The sequence below is a fragment of the Drosophila serrata genome, unplaced genomic scaffold (assembly GCF_035046125.1).
Source record: "Drosophila serrata isolate PLE 108 unplaced genomic scaffold, ASM3504612v1 contig_241, whole genome shotgun sequence".
NCBI classification, from domain to species: Eukaryota; Metazoa; Arthropoda; class Insecta; order Diptera; family Drosophilidae; genus Drosophila; species Drosophila serrata.
Genome location: NW_028257139.1, coordinates 1,640,937 through 1,654,921, shown reverse-complemented (window position 1 = coordinate 1,654,921; position 13,985 = coordinate 1,640,937). Strand labels below are relative to the sequence as shown.

Here is a 13,985-nt window from a genome sequence, read left to right as displayed (position 1 = left end):
GATTTGGTCAGGCAAGAAATGATAATTCGGCAACACTGTTTCTCACGCTCGCGTCACGGCTCAACTCACTCAGCACTCGATAGCTATCGATAAGCAATCCATTAACTTTGCGGGCCGATTCGGCTTATTTGTAATAACTTTGCTTTATTCGTCGCATCATCTTCCTTTTAAATGTATAATTTGACCTAAACGATACGTGGGTTTTCTATAAAAAGGATTAATTAAAAAAAATCACAGTAAACAACTCTGACTTCCAATTGGGAATCGAAGTTTTCATGAAGCGATAATATCGGGTTTGACATTTGGTTTTGCTCATCTCTATTTCAAGGAGACGGTCACATTGTGATTGTTTTTGAGTTCTGAAATTTGTTCTATTTACATAAAATAACTTCGATTTTCGCAATGCCGGCGGATCAGATTTTGTACTCGGATAAGTACTTCGATGACAAGTACGAATACAGGTAGATGAAGTATTATTCGTTAAAGACATTGGATTCTAATTGCAGTGATCTCTTGCAGGCACGTAATTTTGCCTGCGGATTTGGCCAAACATGTCCCCAAGGCCCATCTGATGACGGAGACAGAGTGGCGCAATCTGGGCGTGCAGCAGAGTCCTGGATGGGTGCACTACATGGTCCATGCACCGGAGCCGCATGTGATTCTCTTCCGTCGCAAACGCGTCGAGGAGGAAGCGGCGGCGCCACAGGTGGCAGCTACTTCGGAATCGCAGAATCGCGCGAATGTGTGCGCCTAAGACAGAATCAGACCAGTTTATTGCCACTCAGGGAGTCTCATATACTCATGCAGTATTTCATAAGTTAGCATCAGGCATCCTGATGTAAAATTAAGTTCCATAGCTTTAGGAGCTGACTAGTTCAAAGAAACATACATATATGTACATACATATGATACCAAGTTAATTTCATTAGTTTATTTACCTAAAATACAATCGAAGCGTACGCCAAGTGTACTAACAATTAAAAGTAGAGGTTGTTAATTAATTTGTCCTATTGTAGCAGCGCCACACCGCCGGGACCAGGCTGTCCGTCCAGCTGTCGTGACTCAGATTGCAGTTCTTTTTGGCATAGTGTTCCATGGCGTAGAGCGAAATCAGTATGCCATTGCCTGAGATTAAAGAGAACCACAGGAAGACGTTGCCCAGTATTTTGGGAGCGCTACGCATAAGGAATACCAGCGAGACGCCCACAATCCCAAAGAAGAAGAACATGACTGGAAAGAACATTTGCAGAGCTAAGCCGAGAACCTGCTCGTGCACCACCGCGGAGATCATGAAGACAGCCAGTGAGGCAGCCAACTTGGAACCCCGGAATACATGCACGTACATATCCTTGTAGACATACTCGTACAGCCAGTCGTGGACCACCACGTTCCAGTTCCTGTAGTAGGCATCGTAAGTGTGCGACGTCCACCAGTCCTTGTAGAACATTCGGTCACCAAAGCGCAGCAGCTCCGCGGTGAAGTTCAGCCACGAGTGGAGGATCAGGTAGAAGCCGCAAAGAAAGATCACTTGGCAAGGCAGCAGCATTCCAAACAGCTTAAGGATGAGCTTCGAGGCGTCCATAGGCTCCAAGCCGTACTGACCGAAGTGCTCGTGGATGTGCCGCTCGTGAATAAAGGCGTAGAGGAATGCAATGGCCACAACCTCCAGGAGGCGATTCAGGGCAAACTTCCAGCGGATGTGTGAGGTGCGCGGATAGCTGTCCCGGTAGATGAGAGTGGGTGCAAACAGGAAGTAGATGTAGCAGCTTAATGGCGGCACAAAAGGTCGTCCTGTGGGCTTCTCCTCATTTTCCTGATCCTCCTGTTTTAGTTTCCCCGCCACCACTCGAGCCGCATTGGATCTGACAAATGCGTGCATCTTCATCAGCAGGCGAGTGCTCTCCAAGAGCAGGACACAGCCGCTCACGAAGGGCAGATCAAACTTTAGACAGAGGGAACTGGCCGCGAAGCAGAACACCAGCTGGGAGCTGATGTACAGAATAAGGCAGCTGTGTGACCAAAAATGCTGAAGGGAGCCTAAAAAGCGGAAAAAAAGCTTATTAAAATTATTGCTTCACATATTTCTATTGGAAGCAGAGGAAGAATTTTAAGAGCATTTTAAAATATGAAAAAAAAAAAATGATTTTTAGAAGATTAACTCACATCTATTATACTATGTGCCAATAAAGCGAAAGTTTAATCGTTTAAACCCAAAGGCCTTTAACTCTTATCGTTATTTGGCTTTAATGAATTCGTCACCTTATGGTGGCTAAGTGAGTAATAAAAGTTATTTACAAATTCCAAAAAATAAGGGCTATATATGAAGCACTTTTTGTTTAAGTGCTTTATACAAAAATTTTAATAACTAATAGGCCAAATTCCGAAGTAAATAAAATTAATTTAATAAAAACCAATAATTCTACAGGAATTAGTTGGAAACAAAGAAGCTTTTCCCCTTGTAGTACTCCAACACTTACTGTGCGGCTTCAACTTGTGTCTGACCATCGCCCATCCTCGAAAGGCAAAGTAGAGCGCCAGGACAAAGACATGTTCCAGCAGCCAAGTGCCCATTACCCAGTGCAGGCGCCGTAGTCCGCCCCGGAAGGTGCCGAGGCCGAGGTCAATCCGCCCGTCCACAAAGTAATCGTGGCAGATCACGTTCAGCAGGAACATGATCAGAATAATGTAGAAGATGTGGTAGATGGTGCGCATGTGCTCCACCTGCAGTAGCGCCGTAAGATACGATTCCCGCGCCACGAAAACCTTTTCGGGCAGCTGTCGCCGCTGCTTTTGGCCGGGCTTCTCCGATTGCTGCGCCGGCGCCGTCGCTGTGGTGGCTCCACCATTTGCATGACCATTTGGTGAGTCGCTGACGTCCGCGGGCGCTGTACTGGTGACGCGATTGTGCCAGGTGCTCTTGACATTTGATCTCCCAAAGTTGGGGAACTCGTGGGCACGCAGCTCCTGCTGGCGGAGGTCCTGCAGGACGTCCTCCACCATGCAGGACAGCCGCTGATCAAAGTCCTGCAGCATCTTGGACTGGAACTTTTGCAGCTTCTCGCGCACAAAACTGAGCTCGGGCAACCTGGCCTCCTCGTCCTCCTCCGCCTCCTTCCGCTTCTCTCCATGCCTCTGTTGCTTCTCTGTGGCCATGACTGGAGCTGGGTGCGCCCTTTGTTCTTTGTGGCTAATCCTGGCCACTTGATAGCTTTTATAGCCGCGTTACTCAACCGATCTCGGCGACTACCCCCGGGTACGTCTGTTTGCACAATGTACGCAGTGTAGAGGCTTGCTGGCTCAGCTGGCTGTTTTCAAATCCGCGACGATAACGGCGCTTGGCTGACTTGGGGGCCAGAGGCACCGGCAAAAGGGGGATAATATACATAATATACAATATAATATAATATAATTCACAAAAAATAAATAATAAAACAGAATATTTAATTTAAATGATAATAATCTAAAATAAGAAATATTTCACCTTGGAAAATGTATTTTAAATCATCTTCATTTTTGAATATTTGTATTGTTGTCTGCAGTAATTTTAAACGATTTAAATTTTCATTAATTAACCAAAATAAAATTTATTAAAATTCTCTTAATTAAGCTGGAAATATCATAACTTATAATTGTCATGAAGCATATAGTATATATCTATGACACGCCACTGATTTCTCACCTCCGTTCTCTTAGGCACTCTCTTCGTTTGATCGCTCGCCTGATCGGCCCTGACTCTGGGATCTAATGTTAAGTGCGCTACAATTGTAATTGAAATACATTTGGTTTAATATCTCGCACTTTGAGCAAGACGATTAGCTGTCAACGGCACTTTAATCATTCTATTCTACGCCACCAAGAGCTGATAAGCCCATCGCAGTCCTGTCCCTAGCCCGGTGCACATGCACTTGATTTGTTTACATGACGGTGACCCCGATTGCATGTTCTTCGGTACATTGAGCACAGTGGGCTGAGAGCTTTTTTTAAACGGTACAAAATACTAATACTAGGCAACAGAGGCTTTGAGTGCATTCTGACATTACTCGTCATTATTTGCCTTTATCAGAGTTCACATGCCCCATTGATAGGGTATAATAAAACAGTTCAGATTATGTAAGATAAGTAATCATTTTATGGCTAAGCGCACCTGTGATCATGATGTACTTACGGTCTGATAATCTGATTGTAAAAATGAATTACATAATATATATAAGTACACATACTACTTTTCGTAAAGTAATAATGAGGCTTTCCGAGAAAATATAAAAAATGCCATCTGTTTCTTAAGTAAATATAACAAATAAAAGAGAAATATTAAAAAAATTTTATTACGGATAGACTTATAAATATCTGTAACGAAATATATGCATATGTGTAAGTTCTTCTGTCGAAAAACTAATATATAAAATATAAACATATTACAAAGTTTAGATAATTAGGAAAAAAGTATTATTAAAATGAATGAGATTTTAGGGAACATGATATTGGAGTGTTTAATACACCACCTATTTTTTTATTAATCCAATTACTTATTGGATATGTTTATCTTTATATATTTATGTTTATAATATATTAGAAATGGTTTTATTATATAATCTACTTATTTGCTAGATCCCGGGCTTATAGTCTCTGAGCTGGAGATGTTCTTCTAAGTAGATACATTATTCACTTGTTTAAAATATATATATATGTAGGTAAATATCAACTGTATTGGATGGAGAATTACATGTTCTTTAATAATAATCTTTAGCTAGGCATCAAGAATAATTAAAGCATTTTCCACGGAAGACGAAAAATTTAAATGGGTACATCAATTTATTTTTTGTTATTGGGGGTCAAGTGTGATTCAGCCATTGATTAATATTGATATTTTCAAATATTACCCAACAAATACTTAACTTAACTGCTGTGTAAATTATGAAATTTTTAATTAAGGAATTTTTGGAAAGCCAGGAACAACAACATAGGTTGAGGATATTTTTTGCAGCATCAAATATGGCCCAAATTGGTAAATGCAAGAGGGAAATGCCTGTGTGTGTGGTGTATTTTTGGCATATTTAATTGCAAATATTTACGAGACTGTATATGTATGTGTGTGTGTGTGGCGGATATGTACAGATGAGTGAAATAAAAACAAATACACGAGCATAAACATAGTGTTTTGATAACGAAAAATGAGCCGAAATTAAAGCTCACGGCCATGAGTCCTGCGGTTCACAGGATGCACTAGTGTGTTAGTGTGTGTTTCTCCTCTGGAAATAATATTAATACTGTGCAGACGCAATAACCAAAAATATTTATTATTTATGCGAAATAAACAGCAGCGGCCAGAAAAACTCAACGCACATTCAAACATACACACATAGCCATAAACCAAATATGAAATTAATGCAAAAATGACAACAGCAGCCAGTGTCAGAGAAAAAGAAAAAAAAATAACAGCCAAAAATGGAGAGTGTAATATATATGAAAATAGGAATAATAAAAGCTGCGCCAGTACCAGGACTCGTAAAGCACAGGGCGTAAAGCGGAGCAAAGTCGAAGCGTATTCATAAACATGCCGCCTGAAGGCGGCCATTATGGAGGGACCGAAACCGAAACCGAAAATAAACCCGGCCCAAGAACCTTTGGCCAGGATAGGAGACAAACGTACACATAAAAAGACATTTTTATTGCGCCCCGTTCCAAGGAGACGAAAGCCGAGCAGAGCAGTTGAGGGCAGCACACAAAAAATACGGAGAAGCAAAAAAGGCAACAAAAATAATATGCGACCGCATAAAAATCTATATAATTCATAAACCCGCACTTGGTACAGTGTTAACTTCCTAGATATTTTCATTAGAAGCTGAATTGCTTTTGTTGCTGAAATAAATGCATGTTTCTAAAATTTTATTAAAGAATCTAAAAATCGGAATTATTTATAACACGTTTATAATTAATTTTATAATATTTTCCTTCTATAAAATGTATTAAAATCAATCAATCAATCACTTTTTCAAATTTATAAATGTTTTATTTTATTGTAAATATAAAAAATAAAGACTTTTGCTTTATGTTATACAGTTGTATTTCTTTAAATTGATGTGTCTTGATTTTGGTATTGATCGGACTTTTTTATGGACTCTGTGATAAGTTAGACCTTGAATAGGATACTTCATAAAATATTCTAATAATTTAGAGGAAATCTTGTAGTTTTTAAATAACCTTCTAAGTTCAAACAAGTACTTAAGAACCTCGCAGAATTACAAATTTAAACGGCGATTTCTATGCCATCGTTCTCAAGAGGTTTTAAAAAACTACAAAGATTTATTACCAATTCTAAGACTTATAATAATACTAAGCATGTATATCTTTCACTTTTTTATAATTCTTCAGGATATATTATCCTGATTCTCAAAAGGATTCTCGGCATCACTGTATCCAAGAGACCGGTGGTATTGGAGAGCGGAAAGCGGAGACCGGAGACCGGACACGGGCAAGCAAACACGTACGGCGCTTTGTGGCGGCCATATTGGGTCATAAAAAGCACTCACACACACTCTGACACACACACACACTCACACACGGGCGGAGAGCCACATAAAAGCCTGGCCACAAACCAAAACCGGAGCAACAGCAACAATAACGGAGGAAAAAAGTGACAGCAGCAGCAGAAAAAAATTTTATGATGCTGCTGCCTGCGCAAAAGTTTTGTGAAGCAGAAACATATAAAAAATGTTGCATATTTTTCCGCATGTGGGAAAAGGGGCGGCCCAAAGTAGGCGGACGAAGTGGGTGGCGGTTGTGGGGAAATGCTGAACGCAGAAAATACTCCTCTTGTGTGTTTATATGCATGTGTGTGTGTGTGTGTGTTTCTGTTTTGTCATTTCCGTTATTTGTCGTTGTGTTGTTGGCTTATAGGCGCACAGTTTTGTGTGTCCTGAAATGAAAACAAAAGCAACAAACACCAGAAACAGAAAAGGGACACACAAATTAGAAATGGCGCATTTTTGTAATTTGCTAAAAAGGCACATAAAACGCAGTCAAAATGTAAGCAATGCCATGATTAAACGAAATTTATCACCAGCAAAGCTTATAGCAAAAATGATTTTAAAGGAAACGCTAATAAAATTCAGTGCTGTATCAGAAAACAATATTTACTAATACAAAAAGGAAACGCTAATATGTATATGCTTTAATGTTTTGATTGTATTTTGAAATGTTACTTTTATGGCTAAAAATATATATGATTCTCTCTCTCTCTTGTTCTCTTGGTATTTATTTAAATATAAAAAGTATACACTATTTTCTAAATGTAGTATTTTATAAAACCTTATAAATTAGATAAATTAAATATTTATTTAGGCAACCCTTTAATTTGCAGATTTTTATCTTGAATAAATTCCAATTGCTTACAAATCTAAATTGAATTTCGCTAAAACCTGTGATCCAACTCCTTTAACTACCAGTTCGCAATACATTAACCAATTCTCAATTTCCGCAGAAACGTTTCTTCGCTGCTTCATTGCCCTCACGTCCAAGCTAGAGCAAGGGAATCCGGCCATATGGAAGCGATGCCCGAACCCTCGGCAGGATTCGACCCTGGACCCCGGCCATTTCCTGCCGCTTTTTGGCCAGCCACGTTATTAGCGTCTAGCACATGGCTCCGAACTCAGCATCCTGGATTTTTTGAGGGGGCCAGTCGAGGCCGGGGAGGCGTGGTCGATGGCACACGTTTGCAAAATAAACTAAAGCTGCTGCGCCTGCCAAACCAACGGGCTTTGTTGACCCGCCCGCCTGCACAGAGGACTCATAAAAATATGCTTGAAATTGGTTTGGCCGGGCAAAAAAAAAGAAATGTGTGGAGAGCGGTGGAAATCGGTGGGGACAGTGGAGAAGAAAGAACGCTTAGCAATATTTAATGTCGCCAACGATGTCAACGGGAACTGGGAACTGAGGGGCTTGGGAGTGAACATGGCGACTCCGTTCGCTTTTGATTGTTTTGCAAACAAAGCGAAACAGTCACATATAGAAAGAACCATCCACCAATATACTCAGAAAAATAATAGTCTTAGAAGCTTAAAATATATTTATTCACTTTTTATGCCTTTGTATGGTGAAGGAATCATTTCCGACCCTATCAATCATATATATTCTTGATCAGCAGTAACAGAAAAATCAATCTAGACATGTTTGCAAGAAAAAAAAATTACAAAAATTGTTCGAAATTTGAAAATTGTATAAGGTTGTACATCATTAAAATTTTCATAAATTGAAAAATTTTATAATTTTTTAAAACTGTAAATTGAGTATGCAGATTTATTATTCAAAGTAAATCTAGCAATAAATTGCTTTCCGAATTAAAATTAATGCATTTTTGGCTTAGTTATAATCGATTTCCCATTTCCATCTCTTGATTCAAACGAACAATCTTTTTGCTTCAGGCACTGTTTAAAATATTAAAATATTTGCAAATGTATTGTATGGTCAATCACACCGCTGACAATCTTATTTTTCCTTATGTTTATTACAAAGAATAAGTTAAATATCAACAAAGTATTTATAAAATTAATAGGCTCAAATTTTTAGATCCACTTTTTGCAAGATTTTACCTTCAACAATAGCCCTTTGTTTACTTTGAGAAGTGTCCTTTAGTTTAGAACGGTATTTATTATAGATCAATGTTTTATTCTTGCAATCACCTTTCTAAATTTCAGAAAAATATATAAAAGAACAACAACAAATTTCCTAGACATTTAGAAATAATTTGATACCCAAAGTGGAATGAAAATAATACGTATTATTTGTGATCTTAAGGGCTGAGTGTATTGCCCACTTCCACCCACTCATGCCAAGACACACATACAAATATATATATATGTATTTTCACCACCCTTAACACACACACAGATACAAATATCCCACCCACTCAATGCTTTTTGCGTTCTTCTTTTTTGCCCACTTAAACAAAACAATGGGGAAGGAAGGAAAACAAAATAAAAACGAACGGAAAAAACGTTGGCAACTTTTTTCGAGGGTGGATTTTCATTTTCTATGGTTCATGATTTCGAACTCTATTTGCTCCCCCCGTGGCTTTCCCTTTCCTCTTTCTCCCTCTACGGTCTCGCTCTCACTCGCTCGCTCCTGTGAGCGGATTTTTTTTAGCATTACATTATTTGGAAATTTATGCGGGGTGGTAACTTTAGTGACTCATTCCCATTCCGCCCATCGATTTTTTGATGGCAGACGCGGCAAGGCTGCGGGGAGAAAGGAGGGTGAAAAACCCGGCGGACTGAACCAACGATTTTTTATGTAGATTGGCCCATTATGTGGAATTAGTTTTTGTGTGGCGCTGATAGAAATGGCGCTGCTCGTAGACTGTTATTGGCTGACGACGCGTCGGCTTTCTTCAATAGCCCGAAAAAGTATGCAGCGAATTTTTATTTATTTTTTTATTAAAAGGTTCAAGGACTTTACTTACTGCCTATATATAATATATCCTTACGTATCCTACTGTCTTGTAAAATTCAGTACTCTACAGCAGCAGAAAACAATATTTATTAACAACACTAAATTACTTATCACAAAACAAATTGTTAAACAAATACTTATCATATAAATTGTATTATTTACAAAATTCGAGAATAAGCAGATATGCACAAAGGAGATTTTGAATCTTACAAACTTTGCTTACTTTCAATTAAATAATAACTTGTTATATAAATTACATTGTTTACAAAACTCCAAAATAAGCTTAGATCCAGAGGCGATATTCACAAATATCCACAACTTATATTAGGACTTAAAAACTTAATGTCTATCTTGACTTAAAATATAAAAGATAAAGTTCTCCTATCTAGACTTATACACCGTTGATCATTTTCTTTGGATTAATTTTTTAATTACATTAAAAATTAATTATCCAAGAGGCTATAATGAAACAAATAAATTTAACCAAACGTGCATGAAGACAACAAAAACTTAATAATCAAACAAAATTTCTATTAATGTAATTACAACAGTTTTCCTATTTCACACTATCTTTGTCTTTCCGAAAAATTTCCATGAAACGCAAAAACAAATCCAAAACATTTGCATTTTTATCAGTGTAAGCAAACAGAAAAGTCAAAATTTCCAAATACAAATATTTTTTATTGTTTTATAAATCTTGTTTGACTTTCAGTTTATTTACACGCTTTCCACTAGAGTTATTTCTGCCGATTTGGGGGACTTAAAATGCTCCGTGACTTTGAAATGTTTGCTGATAAGAAAAAGGCAATGAAACAAAGAAGATAGAAAAGCGGTATTAGAAGAGATTTAGAAAACAAGCTGAAATAATTTGTCTCATATATTTATTAAGATTTTATTAAGTACCTTTAAGATAGAAGAGCTGAAGAGGAAGTGGTTCAAAAAAGTGATTTGATATAATTATTATTAGTCTTAAAGATTTTCCGGATTTACAAGTAAATGTATCTTGAAGATACATATTATTTTAAAAGTCAGACTCAACATCTTAGGAAAACCCCCTAGGTTGACAACGAATAAGAATCTAACAATGAGAATTGCTAACGTCAATTGCAATAGCACGTGTAAATCCAAAGACGAGGCTATGGACCCAGGGTCTTAGCTAAAGGGGATTAATATACTCTACAATAAGCCTGAATATTTTATAATCTGGATTATTTATTATTATTATACTTATACTTATTATTATTATTATATTATATAATTCTTTAGTTTAGCGTTCCTTCTATGCCTCAAGAGCCCTATTTTTTCTCTCTATTATGTTATTGATTTTGTTTAAAAAATAATAACAAAATAAGATGCAAAAGTCATAAAAACCCTATATTAGTTGAGGTTAGAACTAGTAAGGATTTAATTTATAAATTTTAACCCATATAAATCTCGAAAGCAAGGAGTCCCTTCTTAGAGCCAAACCTAAACCTAAAGAAATATCTCAAGAGCAAGACCCCCCTTGGAAATAGATAGCTACTTCCTTGCAGGATCTGCTTGGATTGACGGGGTGCTTGTGGGAGGATGCATAAATAGCCCAGCCATGCCGCTGGGGGTGGCTATAGTTTCTATATATGGCCCCGAACTGGGTGATAATTTAACAACAACAAAACCAAATTGCCAATGCGAAACTGCTTTTGTGTTTTACTTTTATTTTTGCTTGGCTGCCTTTTTTACACGTATGTACATACATATAGGCAACACACATAGAGTCCAGCGAACACACACCCACACTCACATAGACTCACTGCCCTGGGTGTGTATTTTCTTTGGTGGGTGGAATTAGGGGATCTCCCTTTTTTTTGGTGGTTGGTTTTTGCCGTTGAATGTTTCTGGCACAAAAAGCAAGAAATTCACATAAAAATATACGAGTCCTCATTATGATAATACGAAAATAAATGACAGTGGTGTTTACACTCCAGCGGTAAGCCCAAAAGATGGCAGAAAAAAGGTAGGAGTGGGACCAAGTGTTAATGCAGCATCCTCTTTTTCGTGGAGCAATGGTTATGAGCCATTTTTATAGGTTTAGTTTTGGGGTATAATAATAATGGAAAATAGTCCTTAGGGAAGAAAGTCCAGTGGGAATTGGAATATATTTTTGTGATTTTGGTTCACACTTGTATTTTATATTTGATCTTTATTATAAAAGAATACAGATAATCACCTTTCTTAGCTTATGTATTATATTTACTTGAGGAATAGTCTTTTAAAATAATAATATATATTTGTAGAAAAGCTAAAAAATCTTAAAATAATAAATTTCTATAAATTTTCAATTTATCAATATTACAATATTAATAAATGAGATTATATAAATATGTATGTATTTCCCTACGAGGTAAATCATCCAGAGAGATAGGATTTAAATAATACTTATGGCGGAGGAGTTTAATAGAAGCTTAGGGTATACAAATAAGTGTTCATATATATATATATACAAATATTTCTGGTTATATTCACTCATATTTAGCACAGGGTATTCAATAGCTCTGTCAGTGAGTGTGCTTTCTGCGAAATAAATCCGAAATCTGGCATTTCAACGCATTCATTAGAAAATAAAATATTCTGCTTTGTCCTTTGGCTTCCTTTTGCGCCCAAGTCGTGCTAACGTTTTATGCCTTTTGTTCTTGGCACCCACACACCTTGGCCTGGCTTGAACGAGTCCTGGATCCGGATTCGTCCTGATGATGGCAGGGCCGCAGTCCTAGGAAAGGAATTACTTATTCAACGCTTGACATGGGCTTTGCTCGGGGCTAAAAGCCTCCTCCTGTGGGCCATGTTTTTCGGCGTTCTGTGCGACTAATAGGCTCGCATATTTATCGTAAGAACTTCAATTTTTTATTCGCATTTGCGTTGTACGTATTCCGGCTTAGTTCGCCGACCCCATTACCAACATTTTCCTCTACAAATGCCTGGCCATTAGCTAATTCTTTGGGCTCACCGAAAGAGCTTCTGACTGCTGGGCGGTAAATGGACAGCTGCCCGGTTGATGTCCCAAAAATCAGTGCAAAAATACGTTACATTTTTGGGAAGGAATACACAAACTGAGGGGTCAACAATTAAATGCCATTTGCAATAAAAACAATCCTGGACGGCAATGAAAAATTATTTAAATACTGACGACCGATGTCAAGACGAGCAGCAAAAAAAAAAAAGGTCAAGCGACCCGGTTCCGGGTGAGGGTCACGGTCGCCCAATGGTCAATTAAAATCGCTCTAACCCCACCCGGAAAACCATTTCTCAAACATGCAAAACAATGAGGCGCAAATTTTTGAGCTGCGAAAATCCTTCGGTCGACTGTTACAGTTTTCAATGTCGGCCCATAAATCTGACCCCAGCCACCCCTATATGGAGTGATGCTCTCCTTGAGGCGTCTTAGCCGTGACCCCGAATTGATGCAATTTCCCCGCCGCATTCACAGTATTCGCATTAATTTTAACCTCTGCCTGACGCTGACAAGGGGTCACAGGACATAGGACGCTGGCGCGCGTTCTCAATTTTATTTTTATTTTATTTTTACTTTTGTTATGTTTTAGTCCGCTTTGACCAATGGTCGACGGCCGCTTGGCCAACCCCGATCGGAATCCGCATCTGTGGCACCGCAGGGGTCACGAAAGTGTGAAAATGCGGACTGATTAGACGATGGCATATATGTATTTGTATGTATGTATATCCTTGTACCAGGATCACTGGGAAGCGGGCACCGGGGGTGGGTGCACACATTGACCAGGGGGAGTGGGAAATATTTGGCGCTTATTTCCCAATGCCGATTGCCTAAGCTTGGGATTTGGGTTCGTTTCTAGGTCTTTTGGACAACAATGGACAATGGTCCAGCAATGGCTGGATGGTTCGATTCAAAAATCCGTTTTACATTTGTCCGAATCCATTTCACTGGCGACTTAGTGGCCTTAATTTCCAGCGAATTACGAATGTAATCGCGCCAAATGTTCAGTCAGAAGATCGCATATGATTTGTGGGTCTTTTCAACAAATTTAATTTCCAGGCGTTACTTATGGAAGGCTGTTAAAATGAAATCCTTTTAAGGTTAAGGAGGGTAAGGATATATATTTCGTGCCATAACTGAACGACTCGTTAATATCCTTTGGAAGGAGAGCTAATTTCACGATATGAGAGCTAAGATTAAAATCAGTCAGAACTTCGCTAATTTATTATAATATATATATAATAATAATTTTTATAATCTCTTTTATTTCCTTCAGATTTTGTAAAACATTCTCTTCTTTAAACTTTTAAACCTTTGATTGGTTTTATTTTTAAGATGCAGATTAAAAGAAAGTCTAAAAATATTGGTTTTCCTTAGTTTCAAAAATTTTTGTTAGCAATAAAGATGTCCTTTAAATATATATCTTTAAACTCAACCCTTTTACTTTATTCCGCTCTTAACCCTTTCAATTTGAATATAGACCATAAACGCACCCAGAACCAAATCGAACTTAACCCTTTCTCCTAATGACCAAAAACATACATTCCGGGAA

The 13,985-nt window shown here is 38.0% G+C and overlaps 2 protein-coding genes across 2 annotated transcripts; one reads left to right on the top strand and one right to left on the bottom strand.

Annotated features, from left to right (window-relative positions):
* Positions 1-304: 304 nt before the first annotated feature.
* On the top strand, positions 305-983 carry Cks85A (Cyclin-dependent kinase subunit 85A). Its single transcript, XM_020958602.2, has 2 exons — positions 305-461; positions 520-983. Exons 1-2 carry the CDS (start codon positions 403-405, stop codon positions 752-754), a joined length of 294 nt encoding a protein of 97 aa, XP_020814261.1. The 5' UTR covers positions 305-402; the 3' UTR covers positions 755-983.
* LOC110188757 (sterol O-acyltransferase 1) lies at positions 917-3,765 on the bottom strand. The gene is made up of 3 exons (XM_020958599.2): positions 3,680-3,765; positions 2,478-3,343; positions 917-2,037 (listed from the first exon to the last, which is right to left on the bottom strand). The coding sequence occupies exons 2-3, from the start codon at positions 3,151-3,153 to the stop codon at positions 998-1,000; spliced, it is 1,716 nt and encodes a 571-aa protein (XP_020814258.2). The 5' UTR covers positions 3,154-3,343; positions 3,680-3,765; the 3' UTR covers positions 917-997.
* Between the last annotated feature and the right edge of the window lie 10,220 nt (positions 3,766-13,985).

Coding starts and splice junctions, on each gene's coding strand:
- LOC110188757 (XM_020958599.2), bottom strand. CDS start 3,153: ATGGCCACAGAGAAGCAACAGAGGCATGGAGAGAAGCGGAAGGAGGCG. Junction 2,038..2,477: donor ACACAAGTTGAAGCCGCACA/GTAAGTGTTGGA, acceptor TCCGCTTTTTAG/GCTCCCTTCAGCATTTTTGG.
- Cks85A (XM_020958602.2), top strand. CDS start 403: ATGCCGGCGGATCAGATTTTGTACTCGGATAAGTACTTCGATGACAAG. Junction 462..519: donor GATGACAAGTACGAATACAG/GTAGATGAAGTA, acceptor GATCTCTTGCAG/GCACGTAATTTTGCCTGCGG.